This window comes from Sinohyriopsis cumingii, chromosome 3 (assembly GCF_028554795.1).
Source record: "Sinohyriopsis cumingii isolate HCF-2022 chromosome 3, ASM2855479v2, whole genome shotgun sequence".
In the NCBI taxonomy this organism is placed as follows: Eukaryota; Metazoa; Mollusca; class Bivalvia; order Unionida; family Unionidae; genus Sinohyriopsis; species Sinohyriopsis cumingii.
Genome location: NC_142963.1, coordinates 13096161 through 13111860, shown reverse-complemented (window position 1 = coordinate 13111860; position 15700 = coordinate 13096161). Strand labels below are relative to the sequence as shown.

The 15700-nt window shown below is 35.0% G+C and overlaps 1 protein-coding gene across 1 annotated transcript in view; it reads left to right on the top strand.

Annotated features, from left to right (window-relative positions):
* LOC149802467 (uncharacterized) overlaps nt 1-15700 on the top strand; it is a 512180-nt gene that overhangs the window by 195254 nt on the left and 301226 nt on the right. Inside the window, exons 51-54 of the mRNA XM_089951513.1 lie at nt 5391-5579; nt 8712-8840; nt 11010-11318; nt 15288-15470. Of these exons, the coding sequence (XP_089807639.1) occupies nt 5391-5579; nt 8712-8840; nt 11010-11318; nt 15288-15470 (810 nt within the window). The remainder of the gene's footprint in view (nt 1-5390; nt 5580-8711; nt 8841-11009; nt 11319-15287; nt 15471-15700) is intronic.

Sequence of the window (15700 nt, the reverse complement as noted above, 5' to 3'; positions counted from 1 at the left end):
TAAGTACTGTCAATACCTCACTCAGGTTTCCAATGTCATGTGTTTAGATCACTATAGTGGGACATTTAAGTACTGTCAATACCTCACTCAGGCTTCCAATGTCATGTGTTTAGATCACTATAGTGGGACATTTAAGTACTGTCAATACCTCACTCAGGCTTCCAATGTCATGTGTTTAGATCACTATAGTGGGACATTTAAGTACTGTCAATACCTCACTCAGGCTTCCAATGTCATGTGTTTAGATCACTATAGTGGGACATTTAAGTACTGTCAATACCTCACTCAGGTTTCCAATGTCATGTGTTTAGATCACTATAGTGGGACATTCAAGTACTGTCAATACCTCACTCAGGTTTCCAATGTCATGTGTTTAGATCACTATAGTGGGACATTTAAGTACTGTCAATACCTCACTCAGGTTTCCAATGTCATGTGTTTAGATCACTATAGTGGGACATTTAAGTACTGTCAATACCTCACTCAGGTTTCCAATGTCATGTGTTTAGATCACTATAGTGGGAGATTTAAGTACTGTCAATACCTCACTCAGGTTTCCAATGTCATGTGTTTAGATCACTATAGTGGGACATTTAAGTACTGTCAATACCTCACTCAGGTTTCCAATGTCATGTGCTTAGATCACTATAGTGGGACATTTAAGTACTGTCAATACCTCACTCAGGCTTCCAATGTCATGTGTTTAGATCACTATAGTGGGACATTTAAGTACTGTCAATACCTCACTCAGGTTTCCAATGTCATGTGTTTAGATCACTATAGTGGGACATTTAAGTACTGTCAATACCTCACTCAGGCTTCCAATGTCATGTGTTTAGATCACTATAGTGGGACATTTAAGTACTGTCAATACCTCACTCAGGTTTCCAATGTCATGTGTTTAGATCACTATAGTGGGAGATTTAAGTACTGTCAATACCTCACTCAGGCTTCCAATGTCATGTGTTTAGATCACTATAGTGGGAGATTTAAGTACTGTCAATACCTCACTCAGGCTTCCAATGTCATGTGTTTAGATCACTATAGTGGGAGATTTAAGTACTGTCAATACCTCACTCAGGCTTCCAATGTCATGTGTTTAGATCACTATAGTGGGACATTTAAGTACTGTCAATACCTCACTCAGGTTTCCAATGTCATGTGTTTAGATCACTATAGTGGGAGATTTAAGTACTGTCAATACCTCACTCAGGCTTCCAATGTCATGTGTTTAGATCACTATAGTGGGAGATTTAAGTACTGTCAATACCTCACTCAGGTTTCCAATGTCATGTGTTTAGATCACTATAGTGGGACATTTAAGTACTGTCAATACCTCACTCAGGTTTCCAATGTCATGTGTTTAGATCACTATAGTGGGACATTTAAGTACTGTCAATACCTCACTCAGGTTTCCAATGTCATGTGTTTAGATCACTATAGTGGGAGATTTAAGTACTGTCAATACCTCACTCAGGCTTCCAATGTCATGTGTTTAGATCACTATAGTGGGAGATTTAAGTACTGTCAATACCTCACTCAGGTTTCCAATGTCATGTGTTTAGATCACTATAGTGGGACATTTAAGTACTGTCAATACCTCACTCAGGTTTCCAATGTCATGTGTTTAGATCACTATAGTGGGACATTTAAGTACTGTCAATACCTCACTCAGGTTTCCAATGTCATGTGTTTAGATCACTATAGTGGGAGATTTAAGTACTGTCAATACCTCACTCAGGCTTCCAATGTCATGTGTTTAGATCACTATAGTGGGACATTTAAGTACTGTCAATACCTCACTCAGGTTTCCAATGTCATGTGTTTAGATCACTATAGTGGGACATTTAAGTACTGTCAATACCTCACTCAGGCTTCCAATGTCATGTGTTTAGATCACTATAGTGGGACATTTAAGTACTGTCAATACCTCACTCAGGTTTCCAATGTCATGTGTTTAGATCACTATAGTGGGAGATTTAAGTACTGTCAATACCTCACTCAGGTTTCCAATGTCATGTGTTTAGATCACTATAGTGGGAGATTTAAGTACTGTCAATACCTCACTCAGGCTTCCAATGTCATGTGTTTCGATCACTATAGAGGGAGATTTAAGTACTGTCAATACCTCACTCAGGTTTCCAATGTCATGTGTTTAGATTATAGTGGGACATTTAAGTACTGTCAATACCTCACTCAGGCTTCCAATGTCATGTGTTTAGATCACTATAGTGGGACATTTAAGTACTGTCAATACCTCACTCAGGCTTCCAATGTCATGTGTTTAGATCACTATAGTGGGACATTTAAGTACTGTCAATACCTCACTCAGGCTTCCAATGTCATGTGTTTAGATCACTATAGTGGGAGATTTAAGTACTGTCAATACCTCACTCAGGCTTCCAAAGTCATGTGTTTAGATCACTATAGTGGGAGATTTAAGTACTGTCAATACCTCACTCAGGTTTCCAATGTCATGTGTTTAGATCACTATAGTGGGAGATTTAAGTACTGTCAATACCTCACTCAGGTTTCCAAAGTCATGTGTTTAGATCACTATAGTGGGAGATTTAAGTACTGTCAATACCTCACTCAGGTTTCCAATGTCATGTGTTTAGATCACTATAGTGGGAGATTTAAGTACTGTCAATACCTCACTCAGGTTTCCAAAGTCATGTGTTTAGATCACTATAGTGGGACATTTAAGTACTGTCAATACCTCACTCAGGTTTCCAATGTCATGTGTTTAGATCACTATAGTGGGACATTTAAGTACTGTCAATACCTCACTCAGGTTTCCAATGTCATGTGTTTAGATCACTATAGTGGGACATTTAAGTACTGTCAATACCTCACTCAGGCTTCCAATGTCATGTGTTTAGATCACTATAGTGGGACATTTAAGTACTGTCAATACCTCACTCAGGTTTCCAATGTCATGTGTTTAGATCACTATAGTGGGACATTTAAGTACTGTCAATACCTCACTCAGGTTTCCAATGTCATGTGTTTAAATCACTGTAGTGGGACATTTAAGTACTGTCAATACCTCACTCAGGCTTCCAATGTCATGTGTTTAGATCACTGTAGTGGGACATTTAAGTACTGTCAATACCTCACTCAGGTTTCCAATGTCATGTGTTTAGATCACTGTAGTGGGACATTTAAGTACTGTCAATACCTCACTCAGGTTTCCAATGTCATGTGTTTAGATCACTGTAGTGGGACATTTAAGTACTGTCAATACCTCACTCAGGTTTCCAATGTCATGTGTTTAGATCACTGTAGTGGGACATTTAAGTACTGTCAATACCTCACTCAGGTTTCCAATGTCATGTGTTTAGATCACTATAGTGGGACATTTAAGTACTGTCAATACCTCACTCAGGTTTCCAATGTCATGTGTTTAGATCACTATAGTGGGAGATTTAAGTACTGTCAATACCTCACTCAGGTTTCCAATGTCATGTGTTTAGATCACTATAGTGGGACATTTAAGTACTGTCAATACCTCACTCAGGCTTCCAATGTCATGTGTTTAGATCACTATAGTGGGACATTTAAGTACTGTCAATACCTCACTCAGGTTTCCAATGTCATGTGTTTAGATCACTATAGTGGGACATTTAAGTACTGTCAATACCTCACTCAGGTTTCCAATGTCATATGTTTAGATCACTGTAGTGGGACATTTAAGTACTGTCAATACCTCACTCAGGTTTCCAATGTCATGTGTTTAGATCACTGTAGTGGGACATTTAAGTACTGTCAATACCTCACTCAGGCTTCCAATGTCATGTGTTTAGATCACTATAGTGGGACATTTAAGTACTGTCAATACCTCACTCAGGTTTCCAATGTCATGTGTTTAGATCACTGTAGTGGGAGATTTAAGTACTGTCAATACCTCACTCAGGCTTCCAAAGTCAGATTAGTTGACTAAAAGTTTCTTTTGAATCCATGTTTAGAAAAAGCCTCAGAATTTTAATGGGAACAAAGTCTCCAGTTTTAAATGTAATGAAAAGGTCTCCAGTTCTAATGTAATGAAAAAGTCTCCAGTTAAGAGTATAATCCAATCATCTTAGCGGTATAATTATGTTTACAGAAGATTTTTTTATGTGCTTTAAATTCTTGAGAGAACTTGTTCACCAGCAAGTCAGTGAAGCTGCATGACCAACTATAGCTGCTATTATCATACTTGAAATTTACAAGTTTTTTGTCTGTGTCTACATCACTAAGTCATCTGAATTTGATAATTTATAAAAACTAATAGCTGCCTACATCAATATCAGAGCCTTTACCTAAGTTATTGAAGCTTTCTTAGTTGTGATTCTAATCAATTTCATAGTTGTGATTCTAATCGATTTCATAGTTGTGATTCTAATCGATTTCATAGTTGTGATTCTAATCATGAAAACTTGTAAGTACTGAACACAATCCTCAACCTCCATTTTGGAGAGTGGATAATATGACCCAGTTACTTTAAATAGCAGATTTTGACCAGATCTTAAACAGCAACCATGTGATCTGACATAATGATCATTCACACCAATGAATGAGGTATCTAACAGGTGGTTTTTCCCAAAGGTGGCACTATGAAAACATGTTCAAAATGGCTGATGTTTACAGCAGGCATCAAAAGGCACTTCCATGAGAATAGTATATAGGTGTCAAAAGGCGCTTGCATGCGAATTGGGTCGAGGTATCAAAAAGTTGCTTGCATGCAAATGGAGTAGAGGCATCCAAAGGTGCTTGAATGAGGTAAAGGGTTAATACCTGTACACAACCCCAATGTGCCATAGTTATAGATCTCATCATCTATTCACTTTAGTTTACTGAGTAGATCAATTTATTATTTATGTCATGGGTGACTTAGGTTCTGACTTTTGGCAGTAAGTACATTTACTGAGTAAGTTGTTCTAGCTTTTGGCAGTAATTCAATTTATTGAGTAAGTGGTTTCAGTGTTATCATAGATAATTTACAATCTGTGGACTTATGGTTTACTTGCCAGTTCAAATGCCATAATGCCATTAGACTACATGTGAACCTGAAATAAAAATTATATGTACATGTTTGATGTATTGTGTTCTGTTCTTTTATATACATGCATTTAATATTTTAAAAGAACTTAGAATAAAGAGCAAAATATATGTGCAGTAATTATGGGTATTTTTCCTCTTTTAATCCAGCTGAATTTCAACTTTGAAAATTGAACATCCTGCACACATCTGCTATGAGAGATCTCCTGTCTTGAGAAATCACATTTTATTAGCAAAACCGGTGATCTGTCAAAAACAGGTTTACTATTATTTAAAGAAAAGCTCATGAATCTGTTCTGACTTTACTCTTTGTTGTTGGAAAATGAATGTTTCCCACTTTTTGTTGTCAGTTCTTTGTGGTTGCATCCGATAATCGAGGCCTTGCCACCAAAACAGCCTTAGCAGAAGTACGGATTTCCATTATTAGAGATCTTGGACCACCAAGATTTGTGAATGATCCTTACTTTGGTGCTGTTATCGAAAGCAATGCTAATGGAACCAGTGTATCACGTGTCTCCGCTGTGGATGATGATCTTCAGGTTTTGTACAATTTATATTCTTACTAGAAATAGAAATAATCATTGATGACACTTTATTACCCTAATTTTTGTAATAAAGGGAAAATGCATGAAAATTTATACTCTTTATTAACTTTATAAATACACAAAACGTAAATGAAATTCTGAATATCTCATGAAACTTTTTTAGTTCAGACTTTAAAAATCTCTAGGATGTCTGCCATGTGTTCAACACCACCATTCTGCAGAGCTAGAATGAATGAAAGAATCAGAGGATTTCCAAATGGTTGATTGTGTCAGGTGTTTGTGCTCACTGCAGTGCTATATACACTACAGCTAAGAATGTTGTTCACGTGAAATATATTCATTAAATCAAAATTCTTTCCACACTAAACCTTGAGTCATGTTGGATTTTAATCCATTTGTGAATCTTTTGCAAAGGAGGACTTAAGTTTGTGATAATTTCCAATATGAGTGAAAGTAAAAGGTTTATACTTTGTCATTATGCTCAAAAACAGATAAATAATGCTTGATATTGGCTGCAAATAAAAGGCATTGGTTTGTATATTAGCTTTTGTATAAACATGTCTCACAAGTAAGTAAATAGTTAGTTATCTTTGGAATGGAACTACAGGAACTGCACAGTACATGAAAAATAACACAGCTTTTTCTGTGTCAACTATTTTATGTGAGAGAATTAGGCAATATGAAATTTAAAGGACTTTTTCAATCAACCATTTTCTTGTTCTGAAACTGAACAAGTCAACAAACATGAATACTGAATCCTATTATAACGTCCATTACAAGACATAAGCATAAAATAGTATGTCATAAAATATCTAGACCACTTGACTCTAAACATACTGTGCCAAATAAATCTCAGGGTATGTGTTGAATTTAAATAGTTCAGAGTACAAAATATGTATTTCTATGATCCAGACAGCTGGTCAAAGAATGGTATAATTAAGGACAGAATACATTTTTGTCACTGAGAATGGAGCTCTCTGTTTACTTGTCAGCATTTTGACAATGTACATATACAAAAGAATCCAAAACTTGCAGGGTCCATTTAGGTGAAAATTAGGTCCATACTAGGGGGCACTTCTGGTGAAAATTAGATGTCCATGCTAAGGGGCTGTTCATGTGAAAATTAGGGTCCATGCTAAGGGGTCAGTTAGGTGAAGATTAGGTGACCATGCTAGTGGGCAGTTCAGGTGAAAATTAGGGTACATGCCAGAGGCAGTTCAAATGAAAATTGGGTACATGCTAGGGGGCAGTTCAGGTGAAAAATTTCCTTAGAGTCGATGCATCAAAACAGGAACAAAAAGCAAAGTTCACTTTGCCTTGTATTAATTTCACAACATTCCCACCCACCTTTCTCTTTTTGTTTTTATATTCACAGTAGATTAATACTCAAAGTAAAATGTTGAATTTTGTAAATTCCCCCCTTCAAAGAGAAAGGAGGAGGAATCAGAAATGAAGTTTTATGTTATGTAGTCAATTTCAGTGGAAATTTGATTATCATAAAACAGGGATTGGCAACCTGTTTAACATAGCATGCCACTTTTTCAGATTAATTACAAAATGAACAAGCGCATGCCACCAGTAAGAGAGTAACACTGTTAAAATCAAGATTTTTGGCTGCTTTTTGCAACAAAAGAAGCTTTTTGGTGTGAAAATAGTTGCTGATTTATGACTCTTACCTATTTGAGGTTGGCATTTTATGTTATACAACTGTAGTTCAGTGAAATAAGAAAAGTTTTATTATTTTTAAAAAAGTTGAAAGTATTTCACCATTATTTTAATCATTTGACATGGAACATTCAAAGACACTACTTAAAGTGTCTTATGAGCCTTGTAAGTCACTTCTTCCCATTTGTATCAACTTTGCCTTATTCTGGCCGGAGAGATGTAATTTCTTCCAAATATTGGAATCCATCTTGGACCCTGACTTTTAATGATTAAATGCACTTAAATGTAGTGCCGGGCTGGACCCTGACTTTTAATGTTTAAATTCACTTAAATGTAGTGCCGGGCTGGACCCTGACTTTTGATGATTAAATTCACTTAAATGTAGTGCCAGGCTGGACCCTGACTTTTAATGATTAAATTCACTTAAATGTAGTGCCAGGCTGTACCCTGACTTTTAATGATTAAATTCACTTAAATGTAGTGCCAGGCTGTACCCTGACTTTTAATGATTAAATGCACTTAAATGTAGCACTAGGCATTTGCATGATTTCTATATTTTAGTAATGAAAAAGGTAAAATTACAGTTCTGATCTGGTATTTAGACATGCTAAGGATATCATTGGAATGTGGGAGAGGTTATGGCAAGTATTGGTTACTAACTTTGGATTGGGATATTAAAAGTTAAAATTCTGGTGCTGCCAGGTGGCTCCAATTAACATTCCTGTACTTAAATTATAGTGCTGCCAGGTGGCCCCAATTAATCATTCCTGTACTTAAATTCTGGTGCTGCCAGGTGGCCCCAATTAATCATTCCTGTACTTAAATTATGGTGCTGCCAGGTGGCCCCAATTAATCATTCCTGTACTTAAATTCTGGTGCTGCCAGGTGGCCCCAATTAAACATTCCTGTACTTAAATTCTGGTACTGCCAGGTGGCCCCAATTAATCATTCCTGTACTTAAATTCTACTGGAGCAATTTTAATGCAGACTCCAATGTTGTGGGTGTCAATATTAACATTAAGTATGCAGTCCATTCTAAGCAAGATGTCATTAAAGTAGATAGTAGGGTACCAACCAGACATAAGTAGATATGTAAAGAAAGTTCAGTCCTCTATATGGAAAGGTATATAATTTGTACAGGCATTTAGAATTATAATAATTCGTACAGGATTTTAGAATTATAATAATTTGCAGCATTGAATTTTAAAATTGCATATTTTTTTTAGCCAAAATTAATTTGATTCTGTCAAGTAAGGATCATAATTGAGCCAGGAAAAAAAAAGAATTTTGTCCAGGAAAAAAATTAGAAATGATCTGGAAAGTTTTGTTTTAAAAAGTGGGGGAAGAACTATAATAGCACGTAGTTTGCATTATTGAATATTTTGATTCAAAATGTTTGTTTTCTTTTTAGAATGACATACACATCTTGATATTACAAGATTCTATTTGTATTACTTTCAGGGTTCAATCCGATATGAAGTATTGCAGTTTGGTATTGCCCCTGCCTTCTTTTCTGTCAATCCAGTGACAGGGGAAGTAACTCTTTCTTATTCCACTGGCTTGAGACTGGATACTGCATTGACATACACTGTAAGTAATAAGGAAGTTGTTATTTTAGTAGAAAGAAAGAAAAACAAATTGTGAAAGAAGAGAATATTTCACAGTATTACCATAGGCATTGCCTGTTGCACTGTCCTATCATAGGCTATGCCTGTCTTACTGTCTTACCATCTGTATGCGAGTTTTGATGTCTTACCATAGGCATTGCTTGTCTCATTGCCCTAACATAGGCATTGCCTATTTTACTGTCTTACTATAGGCATTGCCTGTCTTACTGTCCTACCATAGGCATTGCCTGTCTCATTGTCTTATCATATGCATTGCCAGTTTCACTGCTTACCATAGGCATTGCCTACCATAGACATTGCCTATTTCACTGTCTTACCATAGGCATTGCCTGTCTCATTGTCTTACCATAGGCATTGCCTGTCCCATTGCCCTACCATAGGCATTGCCTGTTTCACTGTCTTACCATAGGCATTGCCTGTCTCACTGTCTTACCATAGGTATTGTCTATTTTGCTGTCTTGCCATATTCATTGCCTGTCTCACTGTCTTACCATGATGATGATGATGATGATTAAAACAAGCACATTCATTTCTTGCAACAACAAAAAAAAAATATTTTTAAATCCTTAATACTACCCAACACATACAAATGGATACACAGTAAAAGAACTTAAAAATGATACATTTCTATATCAATAGATACACAGTAAAAGAACATAAAAATGATACAATTCTGTATCAATGGATACACAGTAAAAGAACTTAAAAATAATACAACTCTACATAAATGGATTTACAGTAAAAGAAATAAATGATACAGTTCTATAAATCGATATACATGACATGGTGCAAGAACTTTAAAATGGTAAAATTCCACATGATATAGTTGCTCATGATGAGAAGTCCTGCCAAATACAGTCAATGAATTTATGCAAATGAATCATTTTGAGTCCTGCCAAATACAGTCAATGAATTTTTGCAAATGAATCATTCTGAGTCCTGCCAACTGCAGTCAATGAATTTATTCAAATGAATAATTTTGAGTCCTGCCAACTGCAGTCAATGAATGTATTCATATTAATCATTTTAAGTCCTGCCAACTGCAGTCAATGAATTAATGCAAATGAATCTTTTTGAGTCCTGCCAACTGCAGTCAATGAATTTATGCAAATGAATCATTTTGAGTCCTGCCAACTGCAGTCAATGAATTTATGCAAATGAATCTTTTTGAGTCCTGCCAACTGCAGTCAATGAATTTATGCAAATGAATCATTTTGAGTCCTGCCAACTGCAGTCAATGAATTTATGCAAATGAATCTTTTTGAGTCCTGCCAACTGCAGTCAATGAATTTATGCAAATGAATCTTTTTGAGTCCTGCCAACTGCAGTCAATGAATTTATGCAAATGAATCTTTTTGAGTCCTGCCAACTGCAGTAAATGAATTTATGCAAATGAATCATTTTGAGTCCTGCCAACTGCAGTCAATGAATGTATTCAAATGAATCATTTTGAGTCCTGCCAACTGCAGTCAATGAATTTATGCAAATGAATCATTTTGAGTCCTGCCAACTGCAGTCAATGAATGTATTCAAATGAATCATTTTGAGTCCTGCCAACTGCAGTCAATGAATTTATGCAAATGAATCTTTTTGAGTCCTGCCAACTGCAGTCAATGAATTTATGCAAATGAATCATTTTGAGTCCTGGCAACTGCAGTCAATGAATGTATTCAAATCAATCATTTTGAGTCCTGCCAACTGCAGTCAATGAATTTATGCAAATCAATCATTTTGAGTATTTTACTGTATTGAAACAACTAGCAAATTTTAAAAGATTGTGAATGAAATTATAGAACATACATCATTTAATCAAAATATACTAACACTCTGCAATCCTTGTATCAAACATTGTTTTTACCATTCTGTCAAGTACAGCATTTCACATGGCCTTTGAAAGCAGACAGTATTATGTATTCTTTCATAATGAAAATCATACAATGAAGTCATATTACTTAAGATTTTAAAATTTTGTGATCTTCTAGTTTATTTAAGTTTAGAATTTGTTGGTAAATAGTTTTTATTAGCTGAAAAGAGCCTTGCTTTTTGCAATAACAACCAATTATAGTTCCAAACATTATGGACTCATTGGTGTATTTAGCTTATTTACTTTTTTTCTGCTCTGTTTCTTCAGTTGAAAGTCATAGCATATGACACGGCCTATCCAACAGTTCGGGATACAGCAGATGTTATCATTTCTGTTACACGAAACACCAACAGCCCATATTTCCTGGACACACAGAATTATGTACGCACAGTACCAGAAACATATGAACTTGGAAAAGAGATTCTGCAAGTCAGTGCACTGGATCAAGACAATGATGTGTTGCGCTATTCAATTATTGGCGATACTAGAGCCTTAGCCTACTATTACATCAATCCAGATACGGGCTCCATCTTCTTGAAAAAATTACTTACTGAGGGATCTCAAGTGCAAGACATTGTAAGCTAAATAGTTTTGATTTTTTGACAAAATATTTTTTCCAGGTTGTCCATGTAATCATTGAATGTGGATGATGATCTTCAAAAATAAGTTTAAATATTGTATACTACTGTCTGAAAAGTAAAATGAATGCTGTAAAAAAGATAGAACTCTAAAATATCATCAATTAAAAATGTTCTAAAGACTTTATCATAAGAGGTACCATACAGCCCATTTTTGCCCTATCGAAATGTTTGTATATCCTTAAGGTTTAATTGGTTTATGGTTGAATGGATATTTCAGCATGTTATCTATGCTATAGCTACTACACAAAGCAAATCTGTTTTGAATTTAATTGATTTTAAATTTGTTAGAATTTAATTGATTTTAAATTTGTTTTGAATTTAATTGATTTTAAATTTGTTTTGAATTTAATTGATTTTAAATTTGTTTTGAATTTAATTGATTTTAAATTTGTTCTTCATAAATGTTCTGATCTTACTGCTTCCAGTGCTCTATAATGAATCTTCATTTTTCCTTCATCTGGTAGTTTGAATAGCACGTTTTGCAAACCTTTTGATAATGAGTGATGAGGCTGAGTACAAATCAATTGTACAATAGCATTATGAATGAGGAGACTGAGCACAAATCAATTGTACAATAGCATTATGAGTGAGGAGACTGAGTACAAATCAATTGTATAATATGGATTTCAAATTTTAGTGTGGTGATTTGTGTATTAAACTCATTGTAATAGCTATACTTATTTTAAGACCTGGACTTATTTTAAAACCTAGACTTGCTTTAATAGCTTGACTTATTTTAAGACCTGGACTTATTTTAATACTTGCTTTATATGTTAAGCAACTCAAAATTGACATGAGAGACCTACATTGAGATCTCGAAGCCCTGTGGTCATCATAATTTCTATCTGACTTTTCATCTGGTTTGTCACTGCATGCATGAAAATATGACTTCCATCTGGTCACTGCATTCATGAGAATATGACTTCCAAATGGTCACTGCATTTATGAAAATATAACTTCTAATGGTCACTGCATGCATGAGAATATGACTTCCATCTGGTCACTGCATTCATGATAATATGACTTCCATATGGTCACTGCATTCATGAGAATATGACTTCCAAATGGTCACTGCATTCATGAGAATGACTTCCAAATGGTCACTGCATGTATGAGAATATGACTTCCAACTGGTCACTGCATTCATGAGAATATGACTTCCACCTGGTCACTGCATTCATGAGAATATGCCTTCCATATGGTCGCTGCATTCATGAGAATATGACTTCCAAATGGTCACTGTATTCATGAGAATATGACTTCCAAATGGTCACTGCATTCATGAGAATATGACTTCCAACTGGTCACTGCATTCATGAGAATATGCCTTCCATATGGTCACTGCATTCCTGATAATATGACTTCCAAATGGTCACTGCATTCATGAGAATATGACTTCCAACTGGTCACTGCATGTATGAGAATATGACTTCCAAATGGTCACTAAATGCATGAGAATATGACTTCCAAATGGTCACTGCATTCATGAGAATATGACTTCCAACTGGTCACTGCATGTATGAGAATATGACTTCCAAATGGTCACTAAATGCATGAGAATATGACTTCCATATGGTCACTGCATTCATGAGAATATGACTTCCAAATGGTTACTGCATTTATGAGACTATGCCTTCCATATGGTCACTGCATTCATGAGAATATGACTTCCAACTGGTCACTGCATGTATGAGAATATGACTTCCAAATGGTCACTAAATGCATGAGAATATGACTTCTTTCTGGTCACTGCAGTCATGAGAATATGACTTCCAAATGGTCACTGCATTCATGAGAATATGACTTCCAAATGGTTACTGCATTTATGAGACTATGACTTCCATATGGTTACTGCATTTATGAGACTATGACTTCCAACTGGTCACTGCATTCATGAGACTATGACTTCCATCTGGTCACTGCATTTATGAAAATATGACTTCTAATGGTCACTGCATGCATGAGAATATGACTTCCATCTGGTCACTGCACTCATGAGAATATGACTTCCAAATGGTCACTGCATTCATGAGACTATGACTTCCAAATGGTCACTGCATTCATGAGACTATGACTTCCAAATGGTCACTGCATTCATGAGAATATGACTTCAAATGGTCACTGCATTCATGAGAATGACTTTAATCTCTACAAATAAGTAACAGAAAAGAATGAAAAGTAACAAGCTTTGTAAAATCAACAAGTAAATATTTCCCTAAAATACAAAGTGAAAATGAGTAAAAAGAACTTACAGAATTGCGAATTAATCACAAAATAATTCAAGAATTACAGACACAAGTCCTAATAATTTAAAGTCCTGAATAAAATTCAGTAATATAATTCCAGGTTTGAATCCACTATAAATTCCAGTGAATGGCTCTATCTAGGAATTTTATCAGAACACTTTCATATTTCCAGAGAAAATCATCACCTGAATTCAATAATTTGAAGAAATAAAATTTCCCCAGCCTAAAAATGAAATACAAGATACAACAAATAATACAAAAATTAAAAGTGCTAGGTATTAAAGCACAGCTGAAAAAAACTATCAGTTACAAGATTATTATGTTCTCCCTTGAGGTCAGCATTATCATTACCTAATGGAAAATAACCTTCTAGAATGATCCTGATGTTACAAAATAAAAACCACAACCTGGAGTATGTATAATACACTAAGGAAATTCCAAAACCTAGACCTATAACCAAATAAACATATTTACTTTTATTAATAATAATACTGATTTTAATCCCATACACATAGAAAATAATTTAGCCATGCATTAGTTACACAGAATAAAATAAAATCAAGTCAGTTCAAGGTAAAGCAGAAATGACCTCAATTTTGGATAAGGTCAAATCCAACATGCAATGTTACATAACAATATGATGTAATGCTATTAAAAAATATTTGTAAAGAAACCTAACTAACAAAGTAAACTAAATATACATAATTTTGTGTGGCAAGTTCTATTTTTAAAGATTTTGGTAATGTGAGCAAAATCTGGTGCCTCACAGTATGGAACAGCCAGACTGACAGAAGCATATGGTAATTAGTTGTCAAGAAAGATTTTAGAAAAGTTATCTGAAATAACTGGAATATCATGTTATATGAGTTATTACATCTTGAGCAGATTTAAACAAAATTGGTCCATTGAAATGCAAAAATAATTGGGTAATTGGGATACCAAAAAAAATCCTAAGAAAAATGGGTGATCATGTATTTTCTTGTCTTGTTTATTACAAGTTTTGACATCATAGACAATCTCTATAGGACTTGACCATACAATCTCTATAGGACTTGGCCATAGACAATCTCTATAGGACTTGACCATAGACAATCTCTATAGGACTTGACCATAGATAATCTCTATAGGACTTGACCATAGACAATACAGGACTTGACCATAGACATTCTCAATAGTACTTGACCATAGACAATCTCTATAGGACTTGACCATAGACAATCTCTATAGGACTTGACCATAGACAATCTCTATAGGACTTGACATCATAGACAATCTCAATAGGACTTGACCATAGACAATCTCTATAGGACTTGACCATAGACAATCTCTATAGGACTTGACCATAGACAATATAGGACTTGACCATAGACAATCTCAATAGGACTTGACCATAGACAATCTCTATAGGACTTGACCATAGACAATCTCAATAGTACTTGACCATAGACAATCTCTATAGGACTTGACCATAGACAATCTCTATAGGACTTGACATCATAGACAATCTCTATAGGACTTGACCATAGATAATAAAAATAAACATAATAGACAATGATGTAACAGAAATAACATTATTAAAGTAAACACAATAGTAATGATTTGATATAATGACAATAATAAAATAAACACAATAGTAATGATTTGATATAATATTGCAGATTCAGTTGCAAGTTGGTGATCAGAGAAATCCACAGCGTTTTGGACAGGCTGTAGCAAGAATTAACATCATCCGAGACCAGGGTCCTCCAGTGTTTGTCAATCTTCCATACATAACCACCATTGATAGGACAGCTGCTATTAACTCTTCAGTTATCCAAACATTGGCTACAGATGCTCTTGTGGTAAATACTAGTCACAGTTCTTATTAAACATTTAGGATAATGTATTATATCATCATACACACACACACACACACACACACACATATTGGCTACAGATACTCTTGTGGTAAATACTATTGTCACAATTCTTATTAAACATTTAGGATAATATATTATATCATCATACACACACACACACACACACACACACACACACACACACACACTATTGTCACAGTTCTTATTAAACA